The sequence below is a fragment of the Nyctibius grandis genome, chromosome 19 (assembly GCF_013368605.1).
Source record: "Nyctibius grandis isolate bNycGra1 chromosome 19, bNycGra1.pri, whole genome shotgun sequence".
NCBI classification, from domain to species: Eukaryota; Metazoa; Chordata; class Aves; order Nyctibiiformes; family Nyctibiidae; genus Nyctibius; species Nyctibius grandis.
The window spans coordinates 6,335,157-6,359,023 of NC_090676.1; the positions used below are offsets into that span (position 1 = coordinate 6,335,157).

Sequence of the window (23,867 nt, forward strand, 5' to 3'; positions counted from 1 at the left end):
TCATTCCATCATTGCTCTAAACTGCTGCGTGTACTTAGACAGCTCCTCAGTTTGATCCTGAAGTTCCCTCATGGCATCTGTGTTTGGATATTGTATTGCAGCATTTTTGGTGGCGAGAGCCAGATTCTTCAAGAGGCTGCAAAACCTGCTGCTGCTGTGAAGAACGTCATTCCGAGCATCTCTCTCTTGAGTTTCCTGGCAGAGAGAATCCACTAACTTTTGTCCCACCATAATGATCAATTTGCTGTGGGATATGAAGACTTCAGGTGGCTGGTTGTTGCTCAGACTATTAGTAAATACACCAATGGCCTTGTGAAGCGCACTGAAACACAGCTTACAGTGTTCTGGGAGAGTGATTTTCTTTGCAGAGTCTTGCTTGCTTTGCATTACAGTCTTTTTTGCAGATGGCAAAGCCTGGAAAAGGGTTTAAAAAAAATAGACTCAGCTTGGCAGCACACTGATTGTTTCTTTATTTTCTCTACCCTCTATTCTTCACGTTTCTTCACTTACAGGGAGTTTTGTTAGTTAATAGTCTCCAAATTGCACCAGCCCAGGAGTCTTTTACAATCATTTATCTTTCCATAAAGTACTGGGCTTCAAAGTGGTATTTTCTCCTCATTGCCTTTCTTCCCTAAACAAATTTCACAGAACACTATTTTAATAATGGATGGCACACTGTAGTGTGTGCCATCCATTAGTGCTGTAGCTAAACATCAATCCTTTATACAGCCTGGACTTCAAGCTTTCAGATAGTACAAAACATTCAGACTTGATCTTTAATGGTGCTGACTTCATGAGGGTTATGAATATTTAAAACTCTACAATAACAAGAGAGTCAATCCTTATACCAGTGCATGACAAGATATTTTGAAATACTAACTCTCACAGCCCTATCCCAAATGATACACAAAGGCAAGCAAATAAACAGTATGCCTTTGAACTAGAGTGGTTTGTTACCTTTGAGGAAAATAAATGTTTTGCAGGGGTCTTCAGCTGTGATTCTAAGAACTAGTTCTGGGAAAATGAACTATGAGAAAACAAATAGATCTCTATGTATAGGTATATGTGTCCAAATGCAAATTATTTTGAATTTTAGCAAGCACAGAAATCAGGGACTGGAAGCCCTCATAAATAATAGTTTTCAAAATCAGAAATACCTTTGGTTTTGAATCTGTACTCTTCTTTGCTACTTCTTTACCTGAAATGCTTTTCTGTGCCTGTTACAAATCAAAATGAAAGCAAAGTTGAAATGGTTTACATAAAATATTTAAATATAAATGTGTTTTTATCTTATTTCAGGGGAAACAACTCCTTGTTGTGCAGCCTTTGTGTTACGGACAAGAATGGTACATTTTTTAGAAGCAATTGTAGGTTTTTTCCTACTAAAAATTTAGTGTCTGATCCTGCAAGATCTAAGACTGAAACCAACATCAAGAAAGCAAACAACAAAGCATAACATTTCCTAAATTCTAAGGACAAGCCAGCATTTCTTTGTGAAACCAAGAGAGTTATATCCTTAGTAGACATTTCAGTAATTCTAAGGAAAATGATTCTAACAAACATCCAAAATTATTCTAACAAATAAATTTGATAATTCACAGTAAGAGTTTCATTTGTTAAATCAAAATTTTCTATGACAGCACGCTTTCACTTCAGGTTAGAAAGTTAACATTTCTTGTACAGTCGTGTCAGAGTCGAACAAACAAAATGTAGAGGCAAGCAGAGAACTGCTAGTTAAAAGAGAAGAAACAAATTGCTAACCCCCAGCTAAAAGCTGCCTCTCAAAAGAATTTAAACGGGCAAGCTAAAATTTTTTTCTCAGTGCTGGCTGGCTGGGTAAATTCTCAAATGCCAGTTCTCTATTACTTAAAATTACTGATCATTCTACATGTGCCATCCAGCACTCTAACAAAATCCTGAATTCACATGAAGTCTGGAAAATAGGAAGAAGGGCAAACTGAATTTGGCACTACTGCAAAGATAAATAGTGCTAATAGCTTAATATCTGCAAACGATCAAGAATATAGATAGTAAAATCCAGTTATACTGACCTGTAACTGAACATAATCACAGTCCTCAGTGGTGTTTTCTTTTGGTTTCTCAGAAGAGACCTGACTTTGGTTGGGTTTATCAGGAGTATTTCTTTGAAGTGAATCTATTTCTATTCTTCTTGGCACTGTGATTTGTTTTGCCATTTTGTATTCTGGGTTCACTTTTGATTGCTTCATTTCCTGTTCTTTCTCATTCTTTCTAAAGAGAAGCTTTCCATTGGCAATGATGATGGATACAAACCTCTTGATATCATCTGGAATCGTGCGGGCAACCATGACAAAGCGATCGAGATCATCTGGGTTGTTCTGAGGTTTCCTGAGGACCAAAGCCTCTAGTGACCAGTTGCAGTTGTTCAGAGCTTCTCTTGTTTCTGTTAAGATTTTGAATGAGTTCATAAGAATTTCTAGTTGTTTTTTAATTCTGGTCTGAAGGTTGTTATCAGTGAGGTAAGAGGCATTTACCTTTATGACTTGAGCAAAGGCCAAGAATTCTCCCAGTGATACTTTTATGTGATCTACTGCTCTATGGATTTCTTCAATGCTTTTCTCTAGGTGCTCTTGTAATCTCCATTTACTGCTCACAAAGATCATTAAACTTGCAACCGAGCTGGATACACTGTGCTGCAATCCAGTCAGAGTCTCTATGGCTACGTCAAGGTCCAGCTTAATTTCTTTGGCAGGCTCTTCTGATGATGCCATAGAAAAAGACTCAGCAGAAGAGTTTGAGGATGTAGAGAGTGTGCTGCTTCTGCTATCCACACTAGAAACAGACAATCTGTCATGTTCTAATTTGGCATCTCTTGAGAGCTGTGGAGGAGCACTGTATGCTTGGTCTCCAGAACTATCGCTGTTTTTTTCCATCTCTTTCTTGGACTCCAAAGCGGTGGGCAAACCTTTTGGAATATCATAAACATTCTCTTCAGAGATCTGATTCTCAGCCTTTGGAGCCAGGAGACTTGGGGGTACATCACAGCTACCATTTTGTGGCAAAAGGAGCACGTCCCGCGAGGACGGAACATCATAAAGATGGATATCTGGAAACGTTAATTTCCGTCGTGTTGGTGGAATATCATATAATTGCGGATTTACAACTTTGGCTTCAGTATTTGTTGTTAGCGCCTTGTACCTGGCTGGTGGTATATCATACAGCACCTGGTTCTCCAAGGAAAGGCCAGATGGGATTTGTTTTAATCCTGTTTTTTCAGGTGACACTGGAATATCATAAATCCATTCTGACTTCCGAGGATTTGGCAAGGTGTTGTAATGGCCCCAGAACTTTTTCTGAGATTCATTTTCTGAAGCATCAGTTTCTCTTTTGGGAGGGACATCATATAACTGCAACAGAGCACACAGGATTTAAGCAGTGTTTTATACAAGAAAAAAACCCTGAATGCCTTAAAAATACATGTGTGCACAGCTGATGTCTGTAAGCTGGAAAATGCGAATGCAAGACCACTTCTTGTGTAAGAAAATCCAGACTAATACTAATAGGCACGTCAGGACAGATTGTACCTGGATGCCTTACAAGCACGAAGCACGAGCATGAGGGAGTGCAAGGAGCTATAGGGGTGTGCAGCAACAAGAAACAACTGAAGGTACCACTATGTAATAAAAATTTTAGAAAGAACTGGCCAGGTCAGGCTTCCCCATCTGCAGAAAACGTGCCTGAGAAGGGGAGCCCAGACAAGCATGTTTCAGACCAAAGCCAGAATATTAGAAATTTCCCATGAACAGAGAATTCTGAGAAAATTTTATTTTGGAAGCAATGATAAACCGTGTCTCCGAAATGAAATCTGCTCCCAGGCTGTTGCAGCTGGTCGGTACGATTGCTAACAGCCATGAAGATGCCAGGAATGCCAGCTTCAGTGAGCAACTGCTCATATGCCAGTGCCCCAGTTCTGGGTAGCACCAGTCCTACTGTCCCTGCTGAACAGACTCTGTGCAAGACTGGCTTCTCCAGTCGCAAGGCAGCTGTGAATCTACAGCACTTTTCTTTAAATCCACAAAACCACGAAGCCTCAGATTTCCTGTGCTGGGATGGTCTGCCCTGAGATCCCGCACCTCAGCCCTGGGCACGTGTGCTAAGGAGCCTGTCAAATTTCTCTTGGATCCTAAAACCATTCAGGAAACCTGAAATATTTAGCACTCAATTAATAAAGAGTTTCCACTGAGGCATTTTCTTTGTTGTGAAATTTCAGATCAGCCCTTTCTTCAAGGATGGTACTTGTCAAACAGTGGGGAAGAGATGGGAAGCCTGACCCACCCCAAAGCCAGGTGTCCTTCGCTCCCAAAAAAGGTGGCAGGAGAGTGCTGCATGGAACAGGACAGTTAGTTTCTATCTGCTTAAATATTACAAACAGACATTCAAGAATGTAGAGTGTTGAATTTGCTTTTCACACAGTCATAAAAAGAAGTTAAGGCAAGAGATTTTGTTGTCTGCAGTCTAAAAAGCAAATGCAAATGCAGTGGTACTCTTAGCATACTGTATGTACCTGACTGTCCAGGAGCCAGGTAGTATTTGTCTCTAATATGAAGGATGAAGTACTGCACTGAAGATGTGCTGGTTTTATCCCTGTGATTGCCTTGAGGAAGGTTCAGCACACACACCCAGAGTCAGGGTAATGAGAGATTATTCTCTTGTGTCCAACGAATCTTACTTACATTGCCCACTGGTGAGTCTTTCTGGATAACACCTCCTGCCTTTTCTGGGCTGGACGGGATGTTGTAAAGCTGCTTCTGCTCTTCCCAGAAACAGTCAGTGGATCTGACTGGCACAGAGCCCTTTCGCGCGGTGGGTGGAGTGGCACCACTCTGGTCAAAGGGAGAAAAACCAGGTTGACTTCAGTCCTTTTTAGAGCCCACTGAAGACTTGAGTGGAATCAAAGGCTTTCGGGTCATATACTGCGTAGCTCCTAGTTTGGGCAGTGTGGGTCAGACTCGAGCTGCTGGAGTTGCCTTCCTGCAGTGCTGCAGGGGAGGGTGGCGGGCACTGGGTGGTGCAAGGCAGCTGCCACCCACACGCCTGGCTTCGGGTCTGAGCAGGGATCACCCCACTTACACGAAGTGGGTAACAGAAGTTTGTGGATAACTTGATAATAAATGAATTAGAGTGGGCTCAACCCTGCACTGCCAGGGAGAGTAAGGTGTGCAGGGGGGCTCCATGGGCATGCTCCAGTCCCACACACACCTTTGCGTGGCAGGTGATGGGCTGGGGCCTCGCGTCTGTCCCAGCCTGGTGACCTGCACAGGCTGCAGGGAGATGTAGAGGAAAGGTGGTGACATTCACTCCCTCCAGGGAAGCAGGGTAGCAAGGGCAAGATCATGTAACAGGGTGCTTCAGCGGTAGATGTAATCGACATGTTGCCCTTACCACGAGTGCGTCCTGGTTACATGATCTACTCCCTTGCATTTTCTTGCCCAGGAGGTGGGCGGTGTGGGTGACATTGAGTCTCTTTTTGTACAGGCACTAGTGACTCTTCTCTAAACATCCTGAAATCTTCCTGACCAAATGACACAGAGACAAAGCACGTTTCCTGATGGATAAACCAAGGCAGAGAGGCTGACACTGATACTGAGAATTCATCTGTGCCCTGGAACTCCGAAATACTAAAACTGAAAGTGTTTCTTAGAAACATACCAAATTTAAGACACATTTCTCTGAAAGTCTAACAAATTCAAAAGAAAACTGCTTTAAGGTTTTGAACTTCCCTAAAAATACATAGTTTTCTGCCAAATTTTGCAAAAAGCAAACAGGGAAACACTAGAATTGACCTTAAAATCTATTCTGAGGTCCTATAGGATCCCAGCTGCACGGGGGGGACCGTGGCAGGGCTCACCTGTGTGAGTAAGGACTCCCGGCGCTGCATGGACGGAACATCATACACTTCGCTCCTGATATTTGGCACTGAAGCCCGGCATGCTCTCGGGAGAGTAAGCAGGTGCTTTAAGGGGGGAAAAAAAACAACAATGAGAAAGTTTCAGTAAGCTCAGGACATCTTTGAAAGCTCAGTTAGTTGAATAGGCCACCCTTAGAGTAATCACTCTTAAGTGATTAAAAACCTTTCAGCTTCTCACTGATGGCAATAGACAGGAACTGACCTTACAAGCAGGCATGGTATTTTTTCCCCATAATTCTCCTTTGTCAGCATTTCTGCTTTATTTCTGATAAGAATTGCCACGTACAAATCAAAGACGATCTGCCGTACTAACCAAGGGAGGGAAAAGACTTGGAGAAAATCCAGCTTCAGTTATCACTTAAATCTTTAGACTACGTGAAAGCAGAACGACTAAAAAAAAGAAAGTGGGGGAATTTCTACTTCTCCAGTCTCACAGAGCCATTAGGTCAAGCCATATTTAGTAAGAGCAGCAAAGAGGTACAGGCTGAGATGCATTATTCCGTAGTTATGAAAAACTGACTCATTTGGAAGGAGTAACCATAGTTACCTTGATGTCCTGTCCAGCTCCACATACAGAGAAGTATGATATGGGAATTACATTATTTGGGTCAATTACAGACGAATTCTCCTGTTTGATTAAACCATCATTTTAAAAGCTATGACCAGATGTGTGGGACAATTAGTTAAGATGCCAAAATATGGATGGTGGGAAAGGACTTTTTTAAAATCAACCCCAAAAACATGGAGTTTTGTTCATCTAGCATGGGTTTAGCCTGGGTCTCTTCAACTAGTTTATAAATGGAGTATTGTAAACTACTGACCCACAGAAACACCGCTGTGTTACAATAATTTATTTAAAATTGGAGGTAGTGTTCTCCATCATGTGAGTGTTGTAGTGACTAAATTTAGAGGAAATATGGTAGAGGAACAAGACTCCAGCTTTACAACTGCTTCCTTCATCTTTGTGAAAGCTCTCAGCCCTCATCTGAAGAAAGGGAACATGAGTGAACACAAACCCCCTTAGCGCTCTGTGATATGAGCACCTTGCTTGCAAAGGCAGAAATGAAGAGACTTTCCTGAGTAGAAAGGGTGAAAGATAACTGGTATCAAGAAAGCCATCCTTAGCCCAGGTCTGTTTTCAGATGGACAAATCTTACTCAGCATATAGCAAAAAGGAAACTCACTGAATATCATATCTTACTACCACTTGGAGAACACATTATTTTAAAGTACTTTTAGGCACCGTAAAGCAAGAAGGTGCCCTGTGTGTTAGGCAGCAAATAAAGAAGTGACAAGGCTTTTCTATAGGGTGAAAGCACACAGGCTTTGAGGGATTTTGTTTTGTTTTATTGCTTTCAATCAGCTCCCTCAAAGACTTACAGCGGCTTTACCCAGCTGCTCAGAGGACAGCTGAGTGTGCCAGGAGCTTTGCCAGTTGTCCCACAGGATCTACACGGGGCGGTGCGGCTCGTCCTGCACTCGCGCAGGCTCTCACCCCCAAGCCTCTGCGGGCATCTGTGTATGGCCTGTGACCCCCGCGGTACAGCTGGTGTGCCGACAGCTGTGACGCTGTGCAAGAGGCAGCTTAGGCAAAGCCGAACTTCTAAATAAGAAAAGCAGGCTAGGATTTTTTCTCTTTCCTCATTAGAGTAAACAAGGCTTAGGTATATAAACTTATGAAATGACAGAGAGCCAGGAGTAGCCAAGGAGCTCTTCTGTTGGGCCATTCATTCAGATAAAGAATAACTGATGACATTTTCAGCCTGATTTGCTTGGACAACTTGGAAAATTTGTATCAATCTCGCATTCAATTTGAAAATGCCTTCTTTAGGGTGAGGGTTGTGGAGAAATCAGATCACAGCAAGTGCAAAAGCGTCTTTTGTAGCTATTACTCAGTTTGAGCTTGCAGTTATGGTAACTGTACACAAAGGCTGAATGTGCGTGCAGCTGCAGTGCTGAAAATGAGGTTTCAGTCACCAGAGATGTACTGAGTCTGTCTGTTTTCCAAGCACCCATTTGCCACACAGAAGGAATCAGCACCTTGGTTTCCATAACTTGCCTTTTGGCACAGTGGGAGGAAAGCTGGCCAACTGAGACCCATAAATCAAAAGATCATTAAATCAGCCTGAAATGCTATATAGTTCAGGGCTGAATTTCTTTCCTTTTCCTTTTTCAATTAACATTGCTAACATGATTTTCGTACACAGAATAAACAGCCACCCAGGGCTGAAGAGCTCAGGGGACTGAACAAAAACTTGCACTTGAACTCCCTCTCTACCTGATCTATTTACCTTTTATTATAAAAGATTCCCCGTTCATTTTACGCTGAAGAAAGCTCAACTTTCTGATCTTAAGATACCTGGTGCAACATTTAGTCAAATTACATGTTCCACGTACATGTTCCATTTGAACGCCCAACACAAGGAGCGGGGAGAAAGAGGAGGCCAGGCCAGGCAGCTGTAATGAAACCCTGGAAAACCAGGTTTGCAATTCCCCTACGTAACCGGGGGGACTGGTGGCTGCTGTCATCCCATACACCCTGGTCACTGTCTCAGCAGCAGCAATAATACAGGCTGGGAGAGGATTCAGGCCACACAACCAAACCCTGTGCCCTCCAGCATGTCAAAAGGAGGTGCTGCTACTTTGTGCAAGCATAGTGACAACCTTGAGCAGCAGAATAGAGAGGCAGCAGCACTCCGAGCTTGCTGGGGCACTGGGAACAGCAGAAACTAGACCAAAGGCAGCGATCACACAGCAAAGGGTGATTTTTTTTTAATTACTAATCGTCTTCCTGTGCAGATGGATGCAAAGACCCCACACGTGCCCAGAGGACTCTGGATGAACGCATGCTGTAGACCATCAGAGGAGAAAGTTCTGTGTCTTGTTATTTTAACTTTGGGGTAGGTTTGTAAATAACTTCTAGATTCTTCCAAACAAATGGTATATTCTTTACTTCCTGCCCTATTTTACAGCTGCTTTAAATTGTCAAAAAAAGTGAGGAACTGCAGAATATAGACACTCCCATCTGTTGCCCAGAGGAGCATTTCTCACATAATGCTATAAACTGTAGCAGAATTGATGGGAGTTTCCTAAACACCATTTATTTGAATCGCTTTCCTGCAAATTCCATTGCAATGCTCAGGCCAACAGCCTTTACTATTTTCCCTACTCCCAATGACTGTTTTAATAACAACATTTGTTCCTTTTATAGCTGCTTATATTCTTACCTGGCTTGTTGAGCTTTGGGTCCTTTCACTGAGCAGCTGTGCAGCCAAGGCTGGTACCTGATATATTCCTTGGGCGGGTAGGGTAGAGACCCTCACTGGAGATTGAACCCATCCCTCCATCTTCTCATAGGTGGACGACAACACAGTAGGCTTGGGGACGGAGGGAACCTGGTAGATGTTTTGTTGGCCCGCTGGTGACTGTGCGGAGTCGCTGCGGGTGGAAGGAGGCAGCGGGACAGCCTGAGAGGTGGTGAGGAGCTGGAGGCGGTTAGCGGGGGCCAGGCCCTGCCTGCCGTGGAGGGAGCATTTCCACCAGCCCTCACTGCCAATGACATTTTGGTCCAGAACCGTGAGGATGTCTCCTTTGCGGAAGGCCAGCTCATCTGAGCACTCCGCCTTGTTGTCGTATAGCGCCTTCGCCAAGGTGTTCTGGAGAGGGAAAAAACACCGGCATTGCACTGTTGCACCAACAAAAATGTTAATTAGTTTCTGGTTTGGTGTTTATCTCCACCTCAATTTCAATTTAATTGAAGTCCACCTCAATTTCAATTTAATTGAAGTCCACCAGTTTTCACATTAAACAACATTTCTCAGATCATTGGTTTCAGACAGTTAAACATTTGCAGCCTGTGTCTGCTATGTTCAGTGCAGTAAAAAATATATAATAATAATACTGTGATATGTTTCTTCACCACCTTCCCTCCCACAAGGCTCTTGCAGAGCATTGTTAATGTCCATCACTTGGACTTCATGAACATCTCCATATGAAATATAGGTGATTTTTCCCCCAGCGTTCTGGGAATTCTTCGTCAGAAGCTGCAGAGAAAATGCATCTACCATCCAAAAATAAAACCTATGCCTCCCTGCCTGCTACCCAGTTTATCCGAGGATTTCAACTGCACATGAGAAAGACTAATTATTTCTTACCCAGGAAAAAAAAAATGTTGCTTATTTTCCTTTAATTTCTTTTTCCCTTCCGAGAGCCTCATGAAGACAGACCTCTCGGTAACGTCAGCGCTAAGGGGGTTAATAAGTGCCCAGAGGTAACACCAGTGGCAGAAATACTGCTGAAGGGCAGCGGTGGACTGCAGTACTTCTGAAGACCCAGACTCCAACTAGCTGTGTCCATGTCCACCCCAGAATGGAGAGTTGGATCCCACTGATTCAGAGCATCCCAGGCTGATGATTTATATGACACACTGGCTCAGGGAAAAATCTAGTTATACACACAGTGACACCAAACAAATAGCTCTGCGGGCTGGTAAGTCTTCATGGCAGGTCAGCACGTTCATAAGCTTATCTTCAGGCAAGCACACCTGAAACAGTGTCTGTGTTTCTATCCATCACACAGACATCACCTATATCTGAGTACATCTGTCTCCAGTATATCTTTCAGCACCTTCACAGAGTGCTCGTACTGTAATTTTTTTTAAACAGGAAACCAAGGAAGAATAGAGTAAGTGACTTTCCTAAGATCACAGAAAAACTGTGAGATAGCAAATATTCGTATTTCCCAGCTTCTTCACCACTGGGCAGCCCTACCTGTCTCAGCTGAAGCCCACAAATTTCTGGTAATCATGAGTATGTAGATCAACACGTTTTATTTTTAGCATATTTATTTTGGGTATTTGCTTACTCATTACAAGATGACAGTTAAAAGAATGAAAAGTAGTAGCAGCATGTAGCTTTATTCACCCAAGGCATTTGTGCCAAGGGTAGAGTGCGCTGTGGACAGTGTTTTTCAGCACAAGATACCATTTGCTTTCAGCTTTAAAAATGAGACTAACTGCTTCCCAGTCAGTGGGACTCTGGCTGTGTTTCAGCATTAGTTTCTTATCAGAAAGTGCAAGTAATGTCCAAAGAGATAGTACCCAAATAGGAAACGTGATGCCTTGTATTTTTGTCCAGAGCATTTGCTGTAAAGCAACAGCTGGCTTGAAGTTGCAGCAGAAGAAAACCAATTTGTCAGCTCAGCTGATGGAAGCGGCCTGTTGTTAGCAGCACGCGTTTCTTCGTCAGGGTGACCATGAACAATAGCCTTTTTATGATACATGGGCTTGTCCATCAGCAGCTGCCAGAGATGGACAACAGCCCCATTTACCTTATGTCCTAGCCTGGTTAAAACAGTCTTCTTGCCTTGAACATGGGAGGCCACTTTCTATTTGGACAATGCCAAATGCTCTGAACCACCTGCGTTGAAGTCAGACCCCCAGGAACCCCACCACAGAGTGCAGCTCGGGGGGATTTGGGCTTCACACAACGTTGTTGCAATTGTAAAAAAAAAAGAAAAAAAGGAAAATGGCCAACTTTTCCTATTACTCATCAACAACGCTTCTAGATCTGGCTTAACATTTGATCCCTTCTTGCTGGGCACCGTACAGACATGCTGAAAGACAGACCCTCTTCTTCAGACCCAAAGAGGACAGGCAGAGGTACACTCTGCCCCTCTTGCAAACAGGCAACTGAAATGTGAAGAGCCTTATCCAGGCACATGCAGGAAATCGGTGGCAGAGCCAGGAAGCCTGAACTCAGGAACTAGCCCGTCTAGTGCGTTAGACAGCAGAACCATCCTTCCTAGTGGCACCAACACAAATAAGACGAAAATTTAGTTCACAGCGTGTTTTTAAAAGGCATCTAAATGTTGACAGTTCCCCAGCTAATTCTTTCTTGTGGAAACAGCATACTAAACACATTATTGGGTTTAATCCTTTAATTAATCAGTGTATGAAAATACACAAGTCGAATATAAAATCTCATTTGTTTTAGAGTAAATATGCTGATTTTCACTAGGTCAGAATTTGGCCTGGACATATCAGTGAGAATTTCTGCAAATAATTAGTGTAGACTACAACCTACATTATGCGGAGCGAGGAGATACTCTTCCCATCAGCAATGCTCCAGCAACAATAAAACCTGACTGCAGCAGGTATTAGCACGAGAAATAATTCCAGCTATTCTCTCACCTCTTTTCCTAGACGTTGCTAGGTCTGCTTTGCTGCAAAACAAGTGAAGTGAGAGAACAGCCGGGTCAGTGGAAGCAACAGGGAGGTCAAAGCTCCATTCAACAGCAAAGGCATTCCACAGAAAGGTTATCAAAGCTCCACTGACCAACATTTCATTTGGCAAAGCCAGATGAGTATATTCAGAGGCACCCACACTGAATGAAAAGTTGAATTTTAAACTTACACCATGAAAGTCACAAACCTTTTCAACAGAGGGGTCTCTTCGCTTGAAGCGCAGCACAGTTTTGCCAATAAAGCTGTGCAAACATCCAAGGGCGAGCAGCCCACAGTGAGATACCGATTCAAAGCAGAACACAGTGGTTCCAATTTTGAAAGGTGGCCTCTGATTTGAGGAGCTCAAATTAGGGCATCTGGGCTCACATCTGCAGGCAACACAAATGCCCAGAAACCTTTGAAATAATTGCAGTTGTGAGCCAAGCAGGGGATTAAAAAAAAAAAATATAGAACACTGGAAAACCTGACCTAGCTAGAACAACAAATATGTTTATAGATCGTCTCATGCCCCATCTGTAGGGCTGGTACCAAAAAAGCCCTTAAATAGAGAAGTGGTGAGATGGGCCCCAACCTCTGGACTACTGAACATGAATGAATTGGAAGATTGTCAGACGTCTGCAGGTCAGCAGAGCTCTCAAACAGCAGAGAGAAAAAAAGGAAAAGAAAAAAAAGAAAAGCAAAGGTTCTTCCATCTAAGGCAGTGCTAAATTAAATTTCAAGTTCCAGGACACATGGTCAGTACTATAGAGCTGGAGAGAAAATCTTTTTCATCCACTCTCAGTTTCAGTATTGCGTAAGTGCACAGCAACATAATTGAATTTTTAATTATTTCCTTTCAGGAGTACCAGCCCATCACTGGCATAACAGGCCAGGCACTGGTACTGACACAATTCCAGGTGACAGTGAAAGGCGTCAGTGATCTAACTGGCTTGCAGCCCTTGGTGACATTTTTCAGTGCATTTGAAAAAGGGTAGAGAAACTTTGGAAGGTATTTTAATCATGAAGTTTTCTTATCCTGTTGACTTGGAAGTAGTCTCTGAAGGAATTTATAAAAGGTAGAAACATGTGTAACACAGACTATATTAGTAATTTGTCACTAGCAAACTACAGGAAGGTCCCACACAAAACTCTTTCAAAAGCCAGCCTCTTGTTGCAGTGCAATATGAGGATGCAAAAAAAAAAAAAAAAATCCAAACCACTAAGACAAAACAAAAACCCCCACCAACATCTTCCCTGAACAGACTCTTCTGTGTATTTTTAGTGCCCACAGCCTGGCAGAAAGTTGCAGCAATACATTGAAAAACTAATACAAGCAGCACCACACCTCTGAAGCAAAAATTTCTGCTGAATTCTGACCTCCACAAAAGCACAGAAGGAACAAAGGTGTAAAAACAACAGGTCAAACCAAACAGGTCTGCCTTTATATTTTGCTCTGTGTTCTCCTTTGCTCCTCTATTTACAGGACTATTAAGTCTGGTTTACTTCTTGTTTCCTTTCCAAGCATTCTGGTCACTCTCCCAGCCTCTCAGGTCCTCACTACACTGGGGCTGGTGTGGAAGAGACTGTGAAGCATTTCTTTTATGCAGCGTTATCACCAAAGGAATGTGGGCAATACTGTTTGTATAAGCTCCATTAGTTTTTGGGAGCCTCAGCTGTGGATTCGACAAGTATTAGCCCAGGATGCTGAAGCAGATGTTGAAAATCAGTCTAATAGTAGTAAAACAAACTGTAACAAACTGACAGCGATGCCTAGCATCACCGGTGCGGATGTGTTTCGCTATTTTATAGGATATCCATACAAGCAAGCATTGAACTAGCTAGTTTTGGTATTGGAAAGTGCTGTAGTTCTGGCAGTAAAGGGCTTGCGATAGGTTAGATTATTTTCTAGTGCAGTTTGATGTGGTACTGAATCCCACGGCACTAGAAAAAACCTGCTGGAGCCACTGAGCTGGGTCAGTTATGGAAGCTAGATTGGTTATATCTGTGTTCCACTGAAGTTAAACCCCTGGCAATACTCCCATGAGGAGGGTATGGCCATGCTGAGGAAACCAAAGCACTGCGAGGTTGATTAAGGAACCACCACCCTCCCGTATGTGCCCTGTCCCTTACCGGCATCCAGCCCACAGCCAGCTCCACAGCTCAGCATCCTACGGGCTCCATCTGCTTGTGCTAAGAAATAGAGTTATGGAGAAGCCACTGAATGCCAAATCTGTTCCAATTTGCTTTCCAAATAAATCTCATTTTTTGAGACACTTTTAAGAGCACTCATCTCACACAAATGATTTTGTGGTCCCTATAACAGTAGGAACAATTTTATAGACAAAAGTTACAGGAGGTTTATGGCAGGAGAGCGCTTGATCTGACAGCCGAGATCACTAAGGTCTCCCAGGTCTACCTCCAGTTATGCAGAGTGAGGTTATTTGTAGTACAGGCTCTGGCTCATCTAACGTGGGGCTATTTGTCAGAAATCAGGCCCTATCTACACTTTCAGCTCTCCAGGACATGTGTAAAGAATCACTGTGGCAGCCCCTTTCTGTCGTGTAAGCAGAAGCATCTCTGACCTGCCGTTAACTGTAAACAAGTGCTGCATTCCCAGGATCGCAGAGACCTTACGGGATGCTTAGCTGGGAGGGAGCTGTGCTTTGGGGCCAAGGGGATCTGCATTTTTCCTTTAATACCAGAGGAGCGGAAACTGGCTGTCTAAGGCTATCATCCACAAAATGCCATCTAGGGCCAGCTGTGGATAGTTCTTTGTTATTTTATGTGATCTCGTTAATGTGTCCTTACAATAACCAACGTGTAATAAGTCCTAAAGCAACACAGATGAGATCAAAGTGTTTTTCCTTCTTTGACATTTGTTCCTCCTTCCCTGTCAGCCCGTCAGCAGCCCCGAAAAGAATCTCCTAAGACAAAGAACATCTTACAAGCCAGTTCATCACCCCACAAGAAGGCACCTCAGCAGACAGCACTGTTACTCTTCTCTCACCGAGCAGATTTTAACAAGCCGATGACAGAGCACAGACCTAGCAAACAGAGGCTGCATCCTCTGCAACTGCTTCCCGAGACACTGTTCTCCCCCATACAGAGTCCGTGACCTTGTTAGAGCAATGCAAATCACTCACATATCTTGAGCCAACCAGACTGGATGGATTTACAGTATAAGACCTCTGGTAACACAGGTTCAGTTAACTTAGGTGTGAAGAAAAGTTCTCGTGCAGCTGGAAGTGTGTCTCCTTTTATGGGGTTGTAGATCAGATGTGGAGATAGTAACTCTTCCTACAAATCAGATTTTTTACATCTTGATAGTTTGTGCATCTTTATCCAGCAACGCTCCCACTACAAAACCTAACAGCCCTTGTGAGTCTTCAGCATGAAAGCTGTTAACTCATGTTCGTTAACAGAGGGAGGGAAAATTTTAATTACAAGTCAGTAAATCTGATAATTGTACAAAATTGTACAATTCTGTAATATAAAATTCTATAACCTCAAAATGTGAGTGCTCACACAGACCTGTGATCTATATACACAATAAATATCTGTGCTAAGGCAAAAAACCCCCCACTACTACTAAGATCTCTTGATCCCTCTCCTCTCCCTATCCTCAGCCTATAGTACTATGCAACAGAAAAACCCCACCCTCACAAAATACATGCAAATGTTGCTAGAAAAATCCTTCACAATTACCAAATGATAGTTTGAGCATCTTGCCTGCAAGTCTGCCAAAATAACTTCTGTACTGACCTCTTCCCACTCCGTTTGTATTTGGAAACTCCAATTCCCTACTACATACTATTTCACATGATACGTAGGTACTGTAGTACTTCACAGCATTTCAAATAATAATAATAAAAAATATTTTTCATCTATTGTCTCAAATTTGCTTCTTAAAAACCTATTGAAATAATCTAAAAAAAGATATCTTTTTAATCATGGGAGGTTTTGTGGATGAAAATAAATATTTCTCAGCTGCTTTTTGCACATAAAAATAAATCTGTAAGCACTTTTACTGCAGGAAAATGGGACTTAAAATATTTGAGGAGAAGGAAAAGCCAGAACTAAAGGCAGCGGGTTGTGTTTACTAAACAGTTATGTTCATGCATCAGTGACACCCTCTGACATGTTTACAGAACTGTTTCCAGCTAATCTCTTCACCTCTGAACAAAGCTGAAGAAATAAACATTCTCCATTGCTCCATTAGCTGGGAAGACGCTTCCCAGAGAAGTCCCTTTTAAATGGTAGACTAAGTTGAGTCAATTTAAGTTTTGCCCAATTCGGTTAATTGTAGAGAGAGTTCACATGGTCAACACACAGAGAAGAAAGAAGAATTTATCTTAAGTGCTCAAAGCTTTCATCTACACCCATGCCCCTTCCTTCTAGCTGTGGGGTTTGCACATCCTACTTGACATACAATATTTTCTGTGACTTGCAGAGGGTCTTTCCACTGTATTTTTTGTTTTGTTTGAGTATTTTGGAAAATAAGTGTTCTGGTCATACAGAAGTTTCAGATCTTTTTGTACAAGCTTCAACAAGGAGTGGATGTCAGGACTGGCGTTTATTTCCTGTTCAAAGGGTTAATTGATTTTTGGAGGGTGGAACCAGGCGCTAATCATCAGCTTTTAAATTCTGAATGGTCAAGTGAGTTTTTGATAAAATGAAGAGCAACCAGTTTTTAAACTTCAGGCAGAACCACTTAGATGGAAATTGTGCAGCTTCACATTAGTCAGTGCTGCAGGGGTGGGATTTAAAAGCCAATTCTGTTAGTTTTCCCCAAACTCTCTTTTCTCCACAAATGTAGTTAATCAAATTCTATCTATGTTAAAACCAACAGAAAACCTCCACTGTTTTCAGTGCGATCAGGATTTCATTCCCATTCATAGCATTTTTGCAGATGTGGTGTTATGCGCAAGTTCAAGGAAAAATAAACTGCCATTTCCTGATATTAAAAAACTGAATATGTATGTATTTCTGGGTTTTGGTTCCTCCTATTATCCAAAGGTTTTTGCTCATTTCTACCAAATTCCTTTACTTTTTTGACTTCTCTAAACCTCTTAGTATCTTAATTACATTTTACTACAACATTTATTTCCAAACATGGATTTAAAGATACAGAAATTTCTGATGAGTATGAGTTTTCTCCCTCTGCCTTTAAGCAATAGATGCTTCACAGAGCCTCATCAGAGCAGGTTCCTTGCCCTCCTTCCTCTACCTGCCCAGGGAACAGGCAAGAAATTCCTAGGACAGGTCGTCAGGAGCAAATTGCAAGTTTTTCATTTGCAGTGACTGCGGGATACTCTTCCTCCTGGGTGCACAAGCATGAGGGGATGCTGTCCTTGCATCCACCCCATCTGACCTGCGGCGAAGTTTGTGCCGATTCCCTGGACATGGCAGAAGGGACAGCAACCGAAGCGGCAGAGGCTCAGGGGTGGGTGTGCTCTGATTCATAATGAATCAGCAGCAACACCCAACTCCCAAAGGCTGCCCCTTCCCTCCAGCTCCCTCGTTGCAGTTATCTACCCAAAAACATTAAACCTTTTTTAAGACCACCCTTTTGGACAAAATTTATCTGAAATTTTAACATTTCTCTGGGGAAAGACAGGGATGGTTTTCCATCTGCCCTAATCCCTGGCGCACGTCACCGCTCCTGTGCGGCAGCTGTACGTTGCCCCTTCCCCTGTCATCAACACAGGGCACACGGTGACCCTGCAGACCCTGCCCCACGTCACAGCTGCTGGAGATCAGCTGTAACGTCAGGCTGTAAGACTCAGTTTCACAGCCAAAGAAATTCTGTTCAGCACAAAGCAAGCCAATACTAGGTGTCTGTGTCTGCGCTGTGCTGGAAGTCTGAGAAAAAACATTGACCTATGCTATAAAATGGATTTGATCCATCCACTTATTCCCCCCTCTTCCCAGAGCAGAGCAGTATTTCTTAAAAATAAACACTGCCACCACTGCTTTCCTCTTTTGAGCTTCAGTTCTCTCTGCAAAGAGCGCTGCAGGACGTGGTCAGTCTTTATCCTAGAGTGCACAGACTTTCCCAGGCTCACGTAACTCATGTTGAAATTACTTAATATTGTCTTCGTCAGAGTGACTCAAGTTGTTAAAACATTTCCATTACCCATTTTCTAGTAATCAGTGATAAAAAAACCAACCTTTTTGGAGATAACGTATAACTCAAATGTTAGTCATTTAAGCTCATTATTTCCAAGAAAATATGGAAAGCAAGGGATATCCTCATGGCCAGCCAGGGTCATTCACGGTAACCTTTTTAATAAGGCATATTATTGCCTAATATGCATGGTACACAACTTTACCCTTCTTAACCATACTGTTGTTCCTGAGAAAGCATTTTTTCAGCTTAACTTGGACTGTATTTTAAAAATTGACACCGTGTGCTGCGTTAGTAATATGCAAACAAGATCAACAGCACACTTTGAAAAGCGATCCTGACAGATGCAGATGTTACACTAACTATATACACTTCCACTACAAATGAAATAAGCAAAGCCATTAAATTAATTGCAACACAAATAAAGTAATCTAGTACTTACATTGAGCTTCATGTTGTCTCCTATTTCCCTGTTACTCCATCACCCGAGGAAGAGGATGTGGTCTCCCCTGGCCCTTTCTCTCCAAGTTCAGTTGGGTGGATCGGGCAGGAGCAGTGGAGGGTCTGGCTGGAAGCCTGAAGAGCAAATGCCCGGCCTCCTCCCACCTCCTGCTGCATCTGCTGGGAGCCCCAGAGCAGGGCAGCTCTTGGGAACGAAGGCAGCTAATTACGCAGCAGAATTATCTTCGGGGTGCGATTGGCGTGCAGCTGCTGGGGGCCTGGTGCAGGACACGCAGATGTCCCTCCTGCAGAGACCCCTGGGAAACGCCTTTTCTGCTTTGCAACTGCTGCTGAACAGGGGAACACGGGACAGGGGGGATGAACCCCAAAGGGAGGGCTGGATTTGGAAGCGTTTTTGCACATTTTGCAGCATCATTTTTTTACTCCTGATTTATTTTGTACTTAAAAGTGGTTTGATATTCTTTGAAATTTTCATGTTCAAGTTTCTAGAAACCTGAGCACATCTCCTTTGTAGTTATAGAAATCCCTGCAAAATAATCTCACTTTTCAGAGGGAGAAAACCTGAGAAGGAAAACTAAACATTAACTGCATATGAAGGGTTTTGTTTCTTTGATTATATTTAAAAATTCTTTAATATTAATAAATATGTTATTTAAAATTATTCATAGTTGCTATTTGCTCAGCAACAGCTCTGCCCAGGTTATGCTTATGCAAAGGCCCAGGTTTTACAGCTCTGTACTTGTGAATATCTTGGGGTTTGCAAACTTTTGCTGGTTTTGCCTTTGTACATGCTGCCTTTTCTCTGGCAAAAGTCTTTTCCTTCCTCTTTCCACGGTAGCTTCAAGATGAAATTAGACACTCGCTCCCAAACCCACAATCACGTAACCAGAAAAGCAATGCATCTTGAATAGAAAATGCTGAATTGAAAATGCTTTCTCAACAAAATCTACACCTCTGGGCTGGGACTAGGAGCAGACAAGCAGCTAATGCAGTTGCCAAACGAGACAGAATTCCTGGCACAAAGCAGCTCATTTAAATGCCTTTGGGGTTTTCCTTTTCTTCTCTCTCTCTTTTTTTTTTTTTTTTTTTTTTAATATTACAACAGCAGTTTTACTAGGTTGAACACTCCACGCAGAAGATAGAGAACAGCCATTCACTTACTACCCTGGGATTTTTCAGGTGCTCCCAGCATTTCAAATGCCCCAAAAATACAAGTAACAAAGCCACAACTTGTGGCCACAAAACTACTTTCAAATACAATTAAATATTCTCTTGAATTAATCCCAGACAGGATTGGGCAGGGACACCCTCCGCAGGCCGTGGGTGACCCACACCAGGGCAGGGACAGAGGCACGGGGGAGTGGAAGAACATGGGCAATAACCCCAGAGCAGCAGCAGCTGGAGAGCTTTTCCCCAGCCCCAACCTCCTGTGCCACCATCACCTCCTTGAGGGAACTGGGGTGGCCTAAGTGTACCCCCCACAAAAATAAGGCAAGTTGAGACTGGGAAGGGGGAGAAAAGGTACTTACTCAACTGTTCATGGTTTATTCTTTCTCAATCACTCCGATCAGCAATAATAAGTTTGTGCCAACTGGCAATAAATTAAATGAGGTGAAAATTTCCCAGGTGGAGACTGTTTTGCCCATGACAGAACTAAAGTCTTACCTCTAAGATTTCCCCAGGAAAGCTGGGCATCAAGTCCACTTCTACCCGACTGCATCCCTGAGAACAGCCCCAAATTTATTGTCTGAAGCTCAAGAAAATGGAGACTTCACCATTCTCTCCAGTATTTCCTCTTGGCTATTTAAGTAACTCCTTGCCCAATGTATTAGCTCTGGCAAATCCTATTTGAAACACGTTTGCTGCCAGGTGTTTGTGATGGAGGCTGGAGGTGCCAGCAGGCACCTGGGGCCATGGGGCTGTACGCACACACATCCCCAGGCACGGAGGAGCTCACAGGAACAAATCTCACGTTGTTCTTCATGCACTTGTTTGGGGACAAGATGGGCATAGGTGAACTGGGCATTTTGGAAGGGGAAACAAATTTCAGAGCAACGTAATGTGTGTTTAAAAAATGCTTCTATGTTTCCCTTGGCAACAGCAAATGTTGTCAAACAATACGAGAACTATTTCCCAAGCGCAGCCCGTGGTGCTAACTGTGCTTTAAATTGCACCAAGAGGTGCAACATTTCCTGTGCAGACTACGTCGGAGGTGTATGTGCAACGAGAAAGAAGTAACATCATTTCTCTGGCTGCGCTCATACACTGAATTCATTTTCAGAAATGGTTTTCCTCATGAAGGTGGGATAGCTGGGGCACAGCGACAATTGCAAAGCGTTACCTGTCACAGTAAAGCTACTGATGGTTGGCACGTGGGGCTTCAAGAAGTCCAGATAGTAGAAAAAACACATCCTTCGTATTTTTGTATGAAGTATAACATTCAAATATTATAATAAACGGTACTGCTGGGGTAGTAGGAAACTTATAAACCGTTCATAAATTGTATAGCAGAAATAAATTTGACTTTCAGTTGTTACTCAGCTGGATTTGACTGGGTGGGCTATGGCTGTGTCTAAAGATCTCACAGCAGAACAGGAAATCAGCTTGCTACCATTACCTTTATTTAGCCATTGGCAATCCACTGAAAACAGAAAATATACCTAGAAATAGAAACTCTCTTCTCTGTATAGAAATCAAAAATGTCCTGCATCAATTTCTGATGACTTAACATGAAGAATAGTCCTCTTATCTTTACATGCCTCAATGGAGAATCTTGAGTGCAAAAGAGTGACTCACGGAGCTACTACTAAGCTTTTTCCCCCCACTATAGCTTGTATCAAATTTCCAGGAGGCAGTTTATTTACAGTGAACACTGAGGTCGTAATCTAGGATGAAAATAATAATTCCATTACACTGCTTATTAGACTTGCAGACAGTAGGACAATCGAGGCACTGACTTTGAATCAAGACTTCAGCATTCTCTAACCTTTATAGCTGCAGCACGTTATTTTATCTATGTATATATATAAAATTATAATAGATGCAATATGAATACACAAATAAATATAAAAAATATAAACTAGTTCCAGTCTTTCAAAAGAAATAAATATAGTACTTCAAAATTTCTTCTGTTTTGTGTGATACATAGGGAAATTATCTATCATGCAACAGGTCATCTGGACTGTCACTGAAAGAAAGTCTCTGATGATAAAAACGTGTCTCTAATGTTACTACAGCATAGCAGTAAGACAGGTGGAACCTTGATGTTATATATTTATTATTTCACAAATGCATTTATTCGCAGGTATTTGCTATTTGGGAATTCTACTTTATTCACAGTCCTCCCCAAGAAGACATTTCTTCCAGTTAATAGTTCTGTCACAACAAAAAGTGCGGGGAGACAGCAGGTACATCAGCATCGTAAAGAGCCCTCCATCCACCTCGAGATGAGAATACCAAACATTTCCAACGTCACCAAGCATCATGCTGAATTCAAACTCCAAACCCTACTCTAGGACTCTTTTTTTTTCTTAATTGTTTATATGCTGTACTCAAAAAAACAGACGTACCTTTGCAGTTTTGTTGATTCCTGTGTTTTTATCCATTGTTGCCATTCACCAGCAGCGTCACTTCGAGCAATACAGACAATTACAGCAGGATGAAGAGACTTCAGCTTTGCGCAGTCACCGTGTGTTAGGAACTACATCTCAAGAACATCTGACAGCTCTACCCCTAAAAGCATTTAGGAATTTGTAGAAAAGATTCTCATGAAAGATAATTTCTGTGACAACAGACAAGATTAAAAAGAACAGAATGCAAAAGAGAAAAACGCTATTAAGCGTCTAGAAGTGAGAAAAAGAGTCTGCAAGTGGAATTTTCCTTGATCTCTGTCACCAACTTGTCGCAATTAACCGCAGTTGAAGTCTCACCCTTCTGTTTTGTTACATGTTCCTGTATTTCCTCTTTTAGAAATGTCCTGAATACAAGAATACTACGTACCACAAGAGGCTGCACAACGCTTGATAGAAATGATTGCCACAATCATATCAATTCAGGATTTCGAAGCAATTATTTTTCACACCTTCCGAAGTTGTCTCAACATTTAAGGCACCGATACGATTTTTTGTTATAAAGGGGCTTTGTGAAAACCTTATGTATTAACCATCCATACCTGGGGGTGAGTGCTGTGTGAAAGACCCCTCCTGGCTGCACCAAGGCTGGAACACGGACACAAGCCAACACGCAGGCTTTGGCTCCTGTCCTGCAATACCCTGCTCAGCGAGTAGAGCAGTTGTGCTGCAGCGTGTTTGAAGGGTCCCTTACAGCCCCACGGAGAACTTCCTTACCTGGACCACAATTATCTTAACTACTTTTCCTTTATTGCAATTCAGTTTTTCCTGGGATTCAGTCTCACAGGGCAGCGCTGGTGGAAAGACAGCCTCTGTGTCCAGGATATGAGAAATATCGATCCCAGACCAGCACCACCTCTCTTAAGCAGAAAGTTTGAAATCTGTTTCAGTGGGTGGCAAACAAGCCTAATTCCAGAAGTGGCCTCTGAGGAAAGACTTTTCCTAGAGCCGTGTGCCAGTTACTGCCTGCCAAGTCAGCGTGCCAAGGAATGCTGAAGGCTGAAAGATACAAAACCGTAATTGTGATGTCTCCAAAGTTGCTCTGCTTTCACGTTAGCACGGCTCGTTGCCTTAATGCATTAGCTGTGGCATCACCTCTCCACATTTCCATGACAGCTTCTTCCGAGGAGCGGCGAGAGTCAGTTACATGTCAGATGGATACAACGGACTTTTAGACAGGTGAGGGAGACTTTCTTGAGCAGGTGATAAATCCTGAGTATGACAGTGCTTCTCTGAGCAGAGCAGCTTGCTGGGATGTAGCTACCACAAGGTACAAACTGCAAAACTTACGAAGGGCAAGCGGCTGCATGGGAATTTTAATTGATCAAATACAGCTTCTACGTGTAAAGCTTCTCTGACTGTAGCAGTAAGCGTGACCACACGAAGAATGGTTACTTAGCTACTTCCAGACTCTCATAGTGAAAAGATGTATCCCCCTTCAATCAAACACAGGTCCGACAGGATGACTACGTGTGCGCA

General features: G+C 42.7%; 1 protein-coding gene across 1 annotated transcript; it reads right to left on the minus strand.

The window, feature by feature from the left end:
• CASS4 (Cas scaffold protein family member 4) lies at positions 1 to 22,458 on the minus strand. Its single transcript, XM_068416332.1, has 7 exons — positions 22,329 to 22,458; positions 9,175 to 9,603; positions 5,888 to 5,992; positions 4,713 to 4,862; positions 2,052 to 3,386; positions 1,158 to 1,217; positions 1 to 414 (listed from the first exon to the last, which is right to left on the minus strand). The coding sequence occupies exons 1-7, from the start codon at positions 22,371 to 22,373 to the stop codon at positions 1 to 3; spliced, it is 2,538 nt and encodes an 845-aa protein (XP_068272433.1). The 5' UTR covers positions 22,374 to 22,458.
• Between the last annotated feature and the right edge of the window lie 1,409 nt (positions 22,459 to 23,867).